The following is a 14,256-nucleotide window of genomic DNA, read 5'->3' as shown; positions in this document are numbered from 1 at the left end:
GGTTGTGAACTTTGAAACAGGGTTCAGTTTTCTAGTCTCACGTATCAAAAACTTAGCAACGCAGACGAACTCGGTTGTTAAAGCTCCAAGAACATAATTAACCGTAACAGTTAGTTAGTTTACATTCATAAGTTAAACTGTGAAACAATGAAGGCAAATTCATTTTTTTTTCAGATTTTACTGTTTATATGTAAATATGGACAATCGTGACGACACCCCACAGATCCCGAAGCTAACTAGGAAAACAAGAGTGACAAGGAAAAGAAAGGAAATAGGAGTGGAAAGTGGCGATGAATCAGCACCTGTTGACGAGCGTGCTTTGTTTTCTCCTGTTTTGAATGAAACAGATAGTTGGGACACGGTTGGGGGGTCGGACCAGGCAGCATCTCTCGACATTAATGGGACTAAGGGTTAGATTTTAACAGAATTTGGCGGAACCGTTGAGGAGTTTAGTATTAATTAACATATTGATGAAGGGTGAGGGAGGAGGGAGATTGGTAGAACCCCCCTTCCCCAAAAACGTGTTAGCTTAATGATACTTAGAGACTCAAAATAAAAAAAAACGTTGGATAGCGGTACAAAAATCTTTATTAATAGCCGCGGTCAGCCTCTCAAACGGCTATTATTTGGGCGCTCTTCTTTACAATTTATAGAATTTGAATTGTATTGGGGCGCTGTCTTTTTACGACTGGAAGGGGAGTATTGGAGAAGTCCTTTTTTGAATCACTTTAGTTGCAGTGAATTTTGAAGCAGGAAATGAAACGCGTGAAAAATTTTGGAGTGGTTTGGGTGCTGAAGAAAATTGAAGAGTGGAGCGATAAGAGAGTGGTTTTTTCCGCTGTTTTCGAGAGAGCGAGAAATTGAGGTGTGAAAAAAATTCTAAGTAAGCGAAATTTTGTGTTCACGTTCTAAATCTGTTTTTTGTTTATTCTTTGTTTTAGAAGTTTGATTATGACATTGTAATACTTTTAGGGTTGTTTTGATAGTGGTTTGTAGGTTTGTTGTCGTTAAATTTTGCAAGTTTTTCAGCTAATTTGCTGAATTTTTTGCGTTTTGTTTTGTTATACTGCTTTGTATACGCTTTGAATAGACGCATATTAGTTATGGAGTTTTTAGATACCAATTTATTTCAGTTTTATTGGTATTAAATGATTTTTTTTAAAGAAAAAAGACAATAAACTGAGAAATTTTAAATTATTTTTTGGTAAAAATAATTGGGTAATTTTTATGAAGATTTCTGCGAATTTTCGTGTTTTTTGACTTCAATTCACCGAAATCTTCTGATTGTGTGCATTTTGCTAATTTTTACTGTTCTAGTTTTTAATAGGAACTTTTCTAGATGTGTTGTTGGAATTTTTTAGTGCATTTTTCAAAGACAGATTTTTTAAAATTCCTCTTTCGTTCTTCGTTTTTACTTTTATAAATCGACAGTGTTTTGGCGTGGTGGACGCTTGACCAGAAGTAGTATTAAAAGTTTTTTTGAATTAACTATTTGGATTCAGCATAATGGCAGTTGATCCATAATTTGCGGCTAAATTTTATTGCAATTTTACAGAGAATTTTTTTTTGGTTTTGTTCTTCATTTCCTTTCTCTTACCTCCGTTCTATCCACTTGAATATTTTGTGTTGGGTTTTTCTCTCAATTTGCAATGGTTTAACGATAAAACTAAATGTATCGCGTGGGTTTTCACCATAAGTCGTTTTTTAAAACTTGGAACTCATTGTGAATTTTTATCACATGCTCTATCGTCTTTTCTGGTCAGATACTTCTTCATTCATCGTTCTTTTTGATTTTCTTGTTTTAAAGTGATTCGTGTTATTCTGTAGGATAAGCATTATGTTAGTTATTGTGGTCACTCAGTAGAATAAGCTTTATGTTAGTTAGCGGCACTAGTTTTCTCGTGTTTGTGAGTTGAAATTTGAGGCTCGTGTACTTTGATGTTTTTAATTGCGTACAAACATCTGGCTTATTAATTGCTCTTGTACGAAGTTTATAGCAATTATTGTAAACGTGTGTGTCTTTTTTCATGCAAATTTTTTGCTTGACAATTTTGACTTTTCGAGTGACTTTTACGCCCATAACATTTGAGTTTCGCGTGCTCTAAAATTCTCTCTCAATCACAATTTCAAGCAGCTGAACTCAAATGGCGCCAATTTAATACTAAAAGTCAAATGAAAAGTTCGCCGAATCTGGTGTCATTTTTTACTTTAAGTCTTTATAGTGGTATATGTTAACCTCTAATATGGTTATTTGAAGCCCACTATTGAACTTCTTATTCCCATTTGGGCTCCCCCCCGACTGAAGCAGGCTGCAATTGATTAGAGTTCCCACTAGTCGTTCGAGAGCAAGTCTTCCGACGTTTAGTCGGTTATGCTTTTATTTATAGGAGTAATGTGTTTTTTTTGTTCAGCTGGTTTTTTATGCTATCTGTTTTTTACTGCATTTTTTTGTTTTCAGTGGTAGGAACCAGTTGATTTAAAACGTAATTCTTTCACGAAGACGAATCTTTGAGTTGTTTCCGGAATTCTTCCGGCTATGTTCTTTTTTAAGATCTGTTCTTACATTTTCCTGATTTTTAAAGTCAAATTGGAGTAGTGATTTTGGTCACGCCGAAACAGGAAATGGAGCGAAAAAGCGAGTGGTTTTGTGGCGTGAATTTTTTTCGCTCTAATTTTCAAGTAGAATGAGAAAACGGTGTTTGAACAAAAATTCGGTTTCTCGGTAGTGTTTTTTTTGTTCTCATGTGGCAATTGCACTTTACGACTGGAAGGGGGAGTATTGGAGAAGTCCTTTTTTGAATCACTTTAGTTGCAGTGAATTTTGAAGCAGGAAATGAAACGCGTGAAAAATTTTGGAGTGGTTTGGGTGCTGAAGAAAATTGAAGAGTGGAGCGATAAGAGAGTGGTTTTTTCCGCTGTTTTCGAGAGAGCGAGAAATTGAGGTGTGAAAAAAATTCTAAGTAAGCGAAATTTTGTGTTCACGTTCTAAATCTGTTTTTTGTTTATTCTTTGTTTTAGAAGTTTGATTATGACATTGTAATACTTTTAGGGAGTAGTGATTTGAGTAAATTGAAGTAGTGATTTTGGTCACGCCGAAACAGGAAATGGAGCGAAAAAGCGAGTGGTTTTGTGGCGTGAATTTTTTTCGCTCTAATTTTCAAGTAGAATGAGAAAACGGTGTTTGAACAAAAATTCGGTTTCTCGGTAATGTTTTTTTTTGTTCTCATGCGGCAATTGCACTTTGATTTTTACTGTTTTTTTCGATATTTTGGATTGGATTTTTTTCTAAATGGTTTTTCTGATCCATTCATTGTTCATTCTAGGCCTAGTTTTTTTTGTTCGAACCCAATTTAATTTTATCGATAGTGGTGTTTCGTTCTCATGCGGTGTTTTGACTTTGATTTTCTGATTTTTTTAAAAATTTTTTCGAGTTCATTTGTTTGTAGAAATGTTTTTCCCAATTCACTCATAGTCCGTTCTAGGTCTAATTTTTTATTTAATCAATGAAAATTCTTAAAATTCTAAGTCAGGACTTGTCCTGCTATGGTTTTTAATTCGCTTTACCTTTTGATCACGTTTTTCGTTTTACATATGTCACTAATTCAGCTGAATAGATTTTAAATTCTTTCAAGCCTTGAATTACGTAATTTAGTGAATACGGTCAATGTCAGACTAAAATCAAAAGAAACGGGATACCCCGATGAAGCCCGGTCATTAAGTCTTTTTGAATTACGTTATCGAAGTTCATTAGAGCGATTGCTAGCTGATGTTAGCATTAAGCTTAGAAGCTTCCGTTTAGAAGCTGAAGTATTTATAGGTTTAGAATCTTACTGAAATTGCACACTAAATTAAAACAATTTTTTGAACTTAGGAAACCTTTTTGTCAATTTCAGCAGTATGTTCAATTACGAAATGACATCAAAATGAATCGCACTTAAAAATGTTTTCATACAAAATCAATTTTTGGTGATATTTTCTTCTCTTTCAATCCCAATAGTCATGGGAATCAACGGCGGCTGTTTTCCGGCAATCTGCCGGGTATGTTTTCTTTTTCTGTTTCAATCCCGATGTGCGTCTAGCGTGTCAACGGCAAATCTTTTCCCGCAATCTGTCGGCTATATTGAATGGTATTTAAGCTGGGTTGGTTTCTGGCATTCATCTGATATGAGAAAATGGTTGGGTATTGGGGACGTCAAAAATCGATCATACAGAAATGGTTCTCAATTAGTGATATTAAATATGAAATTTTATGATAAGTCGATTGTTCTAGTGGTGCAATTGAGTGTGATGCAATCTTTGAGGGAAGCTGACAGAGAAGATGAACCGACACATATTGTGACAACCACGCCACCATTACGTAGGAGTCACAGACATACCAAAAATCGAGAAGATGCAACTATTACGAATCAAACCAATGATGTAGGCAATGAAACCACTCATGGTTTGAAGCCGGAACTGATTCCTATTCACCCGTGAAAGAAATTTTTGTCTGCATAACCCTTCTAGGACAAGCTTTGTTCTTTTTGAACTGATAAAAATTGTATAGTCTTATAAGAGGTGGGGCCACTTATTACAATTATAGTGTCCGCGGTTTTCCTGACTTGTCTTGTTCAACAACTTGTCTTGTTCAAAATATTTCAAGATAAGTTTTCTTTTTTAATAGCCGCCCTCATTATCTCAGCCGGCTATAATTGGACTCCTATTTTGATTTTACAATTCAAAGAATTTGAATTGTATTAGGGCGCGCTGTCTTTAAGATCTGTCCACACATTTTCATGATTGTTGAAGTCTGTAAGTGATGATATTCGTCACGCTGAAACAGAAAGTGGAACGAAAAACCGAGTGGTTTTGCGGCGTGAAATTTTTTCACTCCAATTTTGAAGTACAGTAAGAAAACAGTGTTTGGACAAAAATTTGCTTTCTCGATAGTGATTTTTTGTTCACATGCGTCAATTTGACTTTAATTTTTTCAATTTTTTGATCGGATTATTTTTAATAACCGCCCTCATCTTCTCAGCAGGCTATTATAGCGCTCCTATTTTTTTTACTTCGTCGAATAAAAAATGTTTCGCTTTACCTCATTTTGCCGCTTTTTCAACATTTTGCGTGATATCTTTTTGACTTCTCTCTTCTCTCATTCTGCTAAAAGTGATTTTGAACATCAGTTGCTCAGCAAAGCAATATCAAAATGAACAGAGGCAGTAGAAAAAATTGAAGTCAGAAGTAGAAACGGGATAAACCCATAAAGCCCAATTTTAGATGCCCGCTATTTGAACGTCGTTCCTATAAGTCTTAGTTACCATCTCTAATGCTTATTGGTATTGATAGTAGCCCCTGTAGCCTCTCTCTAAGAAACAGAAGTACGTTATGTTCAACTAAGAAATGCCATCAAAATAAATCGGACTTAATAAATGTTTTTGTACAAAAATTTTTGTTTTCAATATCTTCTATTCTTTCAATCCCAATCATGCTTATTGGAATCAACGGCGGCTATTTTCCGACAGTCTGCCGGGTATGTTTCAAAATGGTTTTTCCAATCCATTTATTGTCCATTCTAGGGTTTTTCTTTTCTTTAGTCAATAAAGTTTTTTGAATTATGCCAGGAATTGTCCTGCTATGCCTTTATTACTTCGTCTATTAAATTTTTGTTTCGCTTTACCTCATTTCCCCGCTTTTTCGACAGTTCGACCGAAATCTTTCCGACTTCTCTTGGCCAGTTTCGTACTTTGCTCATTCTATTCAAAGCGATTTTCAACAGATGTTAGTCCAGAGCAATTCAAAATGAACATTGTAAGTATTAAAAAAACGAAATCGGAAATGGAAACGGTATGATCCCATAAAGCCCTATTTTAGATGACCGCTTCGTGAATTTTGTTCTTACAAGTCTTCAATACCATCTCTAATGCTGGGTCTAAGAAATAAACCCCCACTGAAAATAACCCCCTCGGAAGTGAACCCCCATTTTAAAATTGAGTTTCGGTCGTGATAATTTGTTCGGTTCTGATAGTTTCATATCAAGTCCCAGGGGCCGCTGAGACATGGCCATGGCCCGCGAGGCATGGCCAAATGCGCAGCTCTTTAATAATAAAGTGGGGGGTTATTTCCGTGGGGGGTTTATTTCCCATCTAAAATGAAGTAGGGTTTCTTTCCGTGGGTTTTTCGCAACCGCTAATGCTGATTAGTATTGGTACTAGCTCTCCTGTATCTTCTCATTTAGAAACAGAAGTACGCCAACTGAGAAATGACATCAAAATAGTTTGCATTTTGAAAATGTTTTTGCAAAACAATCATTCATTTTGTTCTTTCTATCCCAATCGGGGTTATGGAAGTCAATGGCGGCTATTTTCCGGCAATCTGTTAGGTATGTTTATACATGCCTTGTAGCACTATAAAGACGTTAAAACGTTGATTTCGGATGTTTGTAATAATATACCAAAACCACCGCGGGAAAAAGGGAGCAGTTCCGCAAACCTTTTTGAAACTGAAGAAAGCGACGATGATTTGCAATACGATGAGAAAGAAATCATGCGTGAAACTCCAAACGCGCCTCCGTCCACTCGAGTGATTGAATTGATGAACCAAAATCTCCTGAGCTTGGGTATCTCTCCACCCGTTGAGCCCTCACCCCGTAACACGCCAGTCGATCGTCCTGAAAGTCGAGCTTTGAACTTTGGTGAGCCTTTAATTGTTGAATCACCAAAAGTGGTCATTGCAGATCGAGATGCGAGTCCTGTCTATTTGTTGGTTGAATCTGGGCAAGTTAATCTATCTGGTTTGGAAAGGAATTGTAACGAACAAGCGCTGTTAGATATAGAAAGCCGTGATAGAAATGTGAACGGGGGTTCGTCGAAAGTTGACGACGTAAATACAGAACAAAATAGAGAGTCAGAAACAATAAATTCTCACGATAAGTTCAGCAACTGTATTGATAATGAAGGGGCTGAACAAAAATGCGAACAATCAATTGTAGCTGAGGAAAGAAGGGATCCGACTGGCGGCGATGTTAATAGTGGCAAAGTTGTTCGAGATGGTGAAAATGTTTCTGCCTCTAAATATCAATCGTTGCTCGAGATAAATCACACAAATGCCGGTAATCAGACAGAAATCATTGAGCAGAATGTGCCATCGAACAACTTGGTATTGGATATCCAAAAGCGTGAAAGTCTCAGATCTATTAATCAAGGGTCGAATGATGACAGGATGTCTCAGATACCTGATGGTTCTGAGCAGACCAATAGTGCTCGCATATCTCAAAATGAAGATGAAGACAATTTGGAAACGGGTTTGGCGAGTGATTTTAACGACGAGGATTCTGACAAGGAAAACGCTCCTATTGCGTCAGTTTTGCCTGATGGTACAATGGTCGACGCCACTAGACTGGTTCCGTATATTGAAAGTGACGATGAAAGTGAAGTGACGTCAGACGAAGTTCAAACTCCAATGGATGCCAGACTACGTGCCCATCCAAAGAGTCCACCAAAGCTACCTGTGCGACGTTTGGTGGCGCCACTGAGAGAAATTGAAATCGAACTTCCTACTGAAGGTTGGTTTTGACAACTCGCTTTCAATTTCAGTCTCAATTTTTTCTTTTCAGGAACGGTGAATGAGGGGTATTTTGTCAACGCATTTAATAAACAGGTTATTAGGTCATGGCATCCGGTTTAAGGTTGGAAACCCAAGGGCCATTTTCGAGAAGTTATTTCTTAAAAAGGGTTCTTGGTAAGGGGGACGCTAATTGTTTCATGCCTTATGTTCTATAGAAGTGTTTTTTTTGACAAATCTTAATATTTTAATGAGTATTACAAGCTTGTTTAGGCTTAACGAGTGTACTTTCAGATATTCGTACTTTTTTCAGAGGTTGTTGGGCAAAATCCAATGCAAGCGGACCAATTGGACTACAACAATCAGGGTAATGAAGAAATCGGTGCTAGCAATGCCGAACAGCAGTCAGAAATTTTCCCAGTGATGCATTCAACTGCTTTTGACAACGATTCCCTTTACCTTGGCGAGATGATTGAGGAACCGCCCATGACAGACCAAGAGGCAAGTTTTTCACTGCTTGTGATCCTACTTAAATAATTGGAATTTTTTCCGTTTGCGCCCTCCGTGTGCTATATTTTACATAATGATTTACTATGTTGTGAAACGTACTCTGTAACGGGGGGGGGGGGGGGGGGGGGGGTTGGGGAGAGCACAAAGTACTGAGGGCACAAACAGAAAAGATCCCATTTTGGTAGCTAAACTTTAGCTCCTCAGAAATGTCAGCGTTTTACAGGAGAGGGTTGGAGTGCCTATTCGGTAGTTGTTCTAGCTGCTAGACTTCGACGACTATTCGAGTTGCGGGTACTGGCCGTGAGGCACTTCCCGCAATTATTTACTGATAATTTGTGCGGAACATAATCGATTCTATTTAATTTATAGCGGATGGTTGCCCGGGTAACTTTGAGACGTCGCCTCTTCTCAGCTTCATCGGGACAGTCGTCCCAAGGAATTGTACATAAAAGCAGACCGAAGAAAGGCAAGAGAGCTGGAGTTACACCCAAGATGTAAGTTATCCAAAACTTAGGTAATTTGTTTCCCACGATTGGAAAAAAAGAACAAAGATGAAAAATGGAAATGTATATGACAAAAAAGACTTTTTTAATAGCTGAGACGAAGTAAGCTGAGCGGAGCTATATTGCTGTGCTCTTTGTTTTGTTGCCTTGTCGTTTGACGCTTTTCTTGTTAATAGCCGCCCTCATCTTTCAGCCGGCTATTATAGCGCTCCTATTTTTTTTTACTTCGTCGAACTTTTTTTCCGCTTTACCCATTTTGCCGCTTTTTCGACATTTTGCGTGAAATCTTTTTGAATTCTCTAGGGTAGTTTCACTCTTCTGTCATTCTGCTCAAAGTCCTTTTAAACAGCAGCTGCTCAGCAAAGCAATTCAAAATGAAGAGAGTCAGTATTAAAAAAATCAAAGTCAGAAATAGAAAGGGGATAAACCCATAAAGCCCATTTTTAGATGCCCTGTACTTAAACTTTGTTCTCATAAGTTTTAGTTGCTATCTATTGGTACTAGACCCTGTATGCTTATTGGTATTGGTACTAGACCCTGTAGCCTCTCACTGAGAGACAGGAGTATGTTCAATTACGAAATGAAATCAAAATAAATTGCACTTAAAAATGTTTTTATACAAAAATCAATTTGGTTTGGGAGTTTTGGGAATCAACGGCGGCTATTTTCCAGCAATCAGCCGGGTATGTCTTAACATTCTTTTGAAACCTCAAAGCTGTTTTTGTTTAACCCAAACCTGACGCTCGCTGATCTTTCACTGATCTTGTGCTGCTATTGTGTGCGTGAGGTCATATATGAAACCAATTGGAAGTGAGTTTTCAGACGAATGGCGGGATTTTGATGAATTTTTTGGAGTTGTTTGATCATGAATACTTTCCTCTCTTTCTCTCTCAATGATTTCAGTTTAATCTAAACCCTTTCAAAATCAGTGAATGATTCCTATATAATGATGCCGGCTAGTAATAAAGCATGGCGACCAAAATAATGTAAGCCTTTTTGAACTTTTTCGAAAAAAAAATGACATTTTAATGGATAGTGTAGTGTGTTGCATCATCAACTCCATCAATTCAGTTTTGTATCTATTGGTGTATTTGTTCGGCAACACCTAAGTCTGTTTCGCAGGTTTTCAAGTAATCTGCCAGCTATAATCCCGTTTACAAAAATCAAACGAGAGATTTTTTCAAGAGTTCAGTACTGCTATGAGGACTTGAAAATTTATTTGCTGGGATACAAACTTTTTCTACAATTGGAAACTTACAGTTCATATGTCAAGTTTTCCTGCAATAACTAATTATAAGACGCTTCAGTTGGGGCTATGATATGTATTTTCTTTCGTTCCCCCCCCCCCCCCCCCACTAAAGAGGTTCAAACTATTTGCTGCTAAACTATAAACTTTTGTTACTAATAATGGCACGTGCTCTGTAACGGGGGGGGGGGGGCATAACGTATGAGGAGCACAAACGTGAAAGGTCCAAAGTTTTTGCTACTGGAAATCTGATGTTGAGATAGTACAAAAATATCATAGTTTTGGGCTCTGCAGAGTTGGAGAAAAAACGTCGAAAATATTGTTCAATTGCTCTCAAAAAATGTCCAGGTCTTTTTTAATGAAAAAATGTTTAATTGATTTTCTAGAATTTTGTTTAGTGGTTTCACTTTTTGTCAAAAGGAACGGGATACAATGGTATAGACTAAGGGCATTGAGTAGCTCTGCTAGAGTTCTTGTAGGGTCTATGTGCACTATTGAGTGAAGGTTTTGATGAAGTACACGTCTTAGATCACCTACCGCTCTATGTTGGGAAAAAATAGGAAAGATATACAGCTAAAAAAGAACAATTAAATCCGTTTCACAAGGAACCATAAAATCTTCATTTGCGATCGCATTTTTGCAAAAATTTGCTGTGATAATTTGCCTGAATAACATGAAACAGAGAAGGGACTTATAATTTCAATCGAGTTCGAACCTTGACTGCTGATTTGATTTCTATTTTTAGATTTTGCTTGTTTGAACCGAGTGTCTACAACTGTACTAAATGTCAGCAAGTTCATAAAACAGGCTTCCGATCAAAGTGACAGTTTTTCGGTTTGTTTCTTAGAAGAAAGTATAATAGGCTAGGCTGCAATTAGCACTGAATTATAGTGTCTTTTCAGTGACTGCTTGAGGTGGCAAAAACGTCTAAACATTTGAAAATTCGTTAAAATAGCCTACTAACGCCTAGCTAAATGTCAAACCTCCATGACACTACGGACTATTAATAATAAAACGTTGGATCTTAATGAAAAAGCAGTTAGGGATTTCGAAAAATATATTTTCAAACATATCATTTTTAAGCATGTGGGTTACGTGGGTTCTGTATCTGTTGCTGTCTGTATTAAAGGGCCCACAAGTTTATCGCAAAGCTATTTCGGCAACAAGTTTCAAAGTAGACTTTGAATTAATCGTATTCTTGGTCATTTGAAAAAAATGAAAAATGTGCAAAACAGTCAATTTTTGTCTTAAAAATATAAGCTGTGGTTATTTAGTTGCAAAACACCTCTTGTTGCTTCCCAAAATTTGGACAATGAAATTTAATATTTCGTTTATACGTGGCTGTATTGACCAAGTATCTTGTCACGAGACATTTTTCTGGGTTTTAGTGTTGCTACAGGCAAAAATAAAGCAGTTGTCAGCACCAGCAATAGAGTACATATTAGTAAGAGAGAAAACCATAAGACGAAGGCCCAGCTGCAGAAAGAACGAGAACAGGAAAAGAGACTGATGATCATAAAAAGGCAGGCGGCTAATGTAGCGACTGACCGGTTCAACGACAGTCCATTACAAGTAGGGTTTTGTTGTATTTACTGACTTAATTTGAGCTAGTTTTTTGCTCGCATGCACTATATCGCAGTTTTTGTTCTAGTTTTTGATTTGTTGGAACGCGGTGTACCCAATTTTTGAAAGCAGACGGGCTTTTATTATATGGCACAACTTTTGTAATTGATTTGATCGTTAACTTTGAGCAGCTACTGCCCCAGCACACATAGAATTCGCTCGGAAATTTTAGGGTTTGCGGATCTTAATTGAAAATTATTTTTTGTTCTTTTTCATTTCTGAACAAGCGAATGCGCATTTTTGCATTTGATAGGTCTGCATAGGGCATAGTCAAGAGGTAAGACTGTTCAGAACTAGGAAAACTTTAATACCATTTTAAAAGTGGAAAATATGAAAGTATGGCTATTTTGTAGAGTTAGGAGTGCCTACATGCATTTGACGAATGGCAGCTTTATTTCAGTATTTTCTGGAAACGGACCAAATGCAATGTTTTGGAGTAGGGCCATCAGTAGTCGTTGTTTCAAAAGCCGAACAATCGTCATACCCCCAATCAAATGTACAATATGCTAATAAACCACCTGAGTGTCCAATTGCTGTCATTGCGAAAGAAGTGATGGCTATGCAAGTTACAGATTGCTCCTCAAGAATTGATCACCAAAATGCAATGAAGAAATGTCAACAAAGATGTCTAAATAAACTCAATGTAAATAAATTACAAAACAGTCCGAGAGGAGAAATCAGTTCTGAAAGCGAACCTGAATAGGAAACGTGAGAACTAATTATTTGTGGAAAATGTAGAATTTGACGTTGAATTGTTGTTTTTGCTCTTGCCTATTGAGTTATTGCAAATTAATGTGTTAAATATTAAAATGTTAAACTGCAATTTGTTTTAGTTGATTTTATGATGCTGTGATTTATTGCTTAAAAGTGATTGATAGCTACCTCATAGGAAAACATAGTGGATCTGTTAGAAGCCCCACCCCCTACCTACCCCCCTCCCCCTCACGCACACACACACACACACACACACACACACACACACACACACACCCTCGTTAACGAGCGCGCTCTTTACATAATAAACTATTACATTTTTTTGCAGTTAGCCATTACAATTAAATTGGCATTATAAGGTTGTAAGCTACCCATTACAGATAGTCATGTGACAAAATGGATATCCTGCCTGAGCGGGGGGGGGGTTTGGTTGAGGCAGCTCTATGAAATTCACGAGGAATATGTTCATAAAAATCTTCAGTGGTCGAACATCATCGAAAACTAAATAGTTTCTATAGGTAGCTCTCATTATACATGATGATACGACACATTTGAATTCTGGTGCTGTAGTTAATCCTCAATTGTTCCATTAGTTGATTATTATATAATACGATAATGTTTATTGTTGTAACTTTGTAAAATTACAAAACTGAATGAGTATTGAATGTTGTTACAATAAAAAGTGACGAATGCTGGTTTTTTTTATTAATGGCTGATATAGCTGAGCGGAGTTGTTGTCGACCTTCTCTTGGTTTCTTACGACTCGGGGGGGGGGTGGGGAGTTTATAGTAATCTATTTTTTAAAATCGTTGAATTCTTTTCACATGGAGCAAAGTCAATTGCTCCATGTGAAAACAAGTGTTAGCAGTAATTGTTTATTTTGGGCCAGTCTAAGCACTCATTAAATTTAAATAAATTTTGAGCTATTTACTGTCATTTTGGACAGTTTTTAAATTTTCGATTTTTCTACAGACATTGAATTTTGTGGTGGCAATTTCTCAATTTGAATTGTGGAATTACGAAGTTGTGGAAATTGTATTAGTATTGCTTGTCTTTAATGTATGCTTTTTTGTACTACCGAATGTTCCTCTGATTTTTTTTTGAATGGCCATTTGAATTTCTGTCCCCAAAAACGATAGCATGTCCTTGCTACTCTCGACTATGTGGTTCACCGGAACTGTTTGATGGACAAAGTGGCGGGTCTTCGAGTTCGACCCCGATCATCATTTACTGAAATGAGGTATGTTTTAATAGCCGCACAGCTATAGCTGGAGCTGTTATTTGCCTTCTCATGGATTTTTTCAATTCGAAGAGTTTGAATTGTATTGGGGCGCTGTCTTTTTTAAGATATATATGTTCACACATTTTCATGATTTTGAAGTCAAATTGGAGTAGTGGTTTTGGTCACGCCGAAACAGGAAGTGGAGCGAAAAAATGAGTGGTTTTACGGCGTGCATTTTTTTGCTCTAATTTTAAAGAGTAATAAAACGGTTTTTGAACAGACATTCGCTTTCTCGCTAGTGATGTTTTGTTCACTTGCGCAATTTCACTCTTATTTTTACTGTTTTTTCGATTTTTCGGATCGGATTTTTTTTTCTAAATGGTTTTCCCAGTGCATTCATAGTTCATACTCGGCCTAGCTTTTTGTTTGAAATTTTCATTTCTCGCTGGTGGTTTTTTGTTCACATGCGGCATTTTGACATTGATTTTCTTTTTTTTGTAAATTATTTTGATCTGATTTTTTTAGAAATGGTTTTCCCAATTCACGCATAGTTTATTTGAGGTCCAGTTTTATATTTATTCAATGAAAATTCGTTGAATTGTTCGTCAGGACTTGTCTTGCTATGTTTTTTTTTATTTCGTCGTCAAGATGTTTGTTACGACCATATGACGTCACAACCACTTTTTGTTCATTCGATCATGCAATTTCAACTGAAGTGCGTGCGTGCGTGACGTCATTTTTCGCTCTTAGTGGAGGCAGTTTTCGTTAATTAGCGTGATTAAATTTTTGGTCACACGTGACTTACTCATTCTCAATTGAAATTAATTTTTTTTACTTTAATTCAAAGAGATAAGGTCAAGCGAATGTGTGTCACTCTAAATTAAGGTTATTTGAGA

The 14,256-nt window shown here is 36.9% G+C and overlaps 1 protein-coding gene across 2 annotated transcripts; it reads left to right on the top strand.

Annotated features, from left to right (window-relative positions):
* Positions 1–136: 136 nt before the first annotated feature.
* Positions 137–12,363, top strand: LOC142341859 (uncharacterized). Of its 2 annotated transcripts, XM_075393125.1 has the most exons (7): positions 137–410; positions 4,271–4,441; positions 6,488–7,543; positions 7,856–8,043; positions 8,422–8,546; positions 11,190–11,373; positions 11,825–12,363. In XM_075393125.1, exons 1-7 carry the CDS (start codon positions 197–199, stop codon positions 12,125–12,127), a joined length of 2,241 nt encoding a protein of 746 aa, XP_075249240.1. In that variant the 5' UTR covers positions 137–196; the 3' UTR covers positions 12,128–12,363. The 2 variants fall into 2 exon arrangements, with proteins under 2 accessions (XP_075249240.1, XP_075249241.1); XM_075393126.1 differs by lacking the exon at positions 11,190–11,373 and having other exon boundaries at positions 11,825–11,999.
* The last annotated feature ends 1,893 nt before the right edge of the window (positions 12,364–14,256 follow it).

The sequence above is a fragment of the Convolutriloba macropyga genome, chromosome 6 (genome assembly GCF_964194025.1).
Source record: "Convolutriloba macropyga chromosome 6, txConMacr16.3, whole genome shotgun sequence".
Classification (NCBI taxonomy): Eukaryota; Metazoa; Xenacoelomorpha; order Acoela; family Convolutidae; genus Convolutriloba; species Convolutriloba macropyga.
This window is presented reverse-complemented; position numbering and strand designations above follow the sequence as displayed.

Bases quoted from the DNA above. Each gene is read 5' to 3' on its own strand.
- LOC142341859 (XM_075393125.1), top strand. From the start codon at position 197: ATGGACAATCGTGACGACACCCCACAGATCCCGAAGCTAACTAGGAAA. The intron at 8,044-8,421 runs GCAAGTTTTTCA...TTTAATTTATAG, and splicing joins CGCCCATGACAGACCAAGAG to CGGATGGTTGCCCGGGTAAC. The intron at 11,374-11,824 runs GTAGGGTTTTGT...GCTTTATTTCAG, and splicing joins TCAACGACAGTCCATTACAA to TATTTTCTGGAAACGGACCA.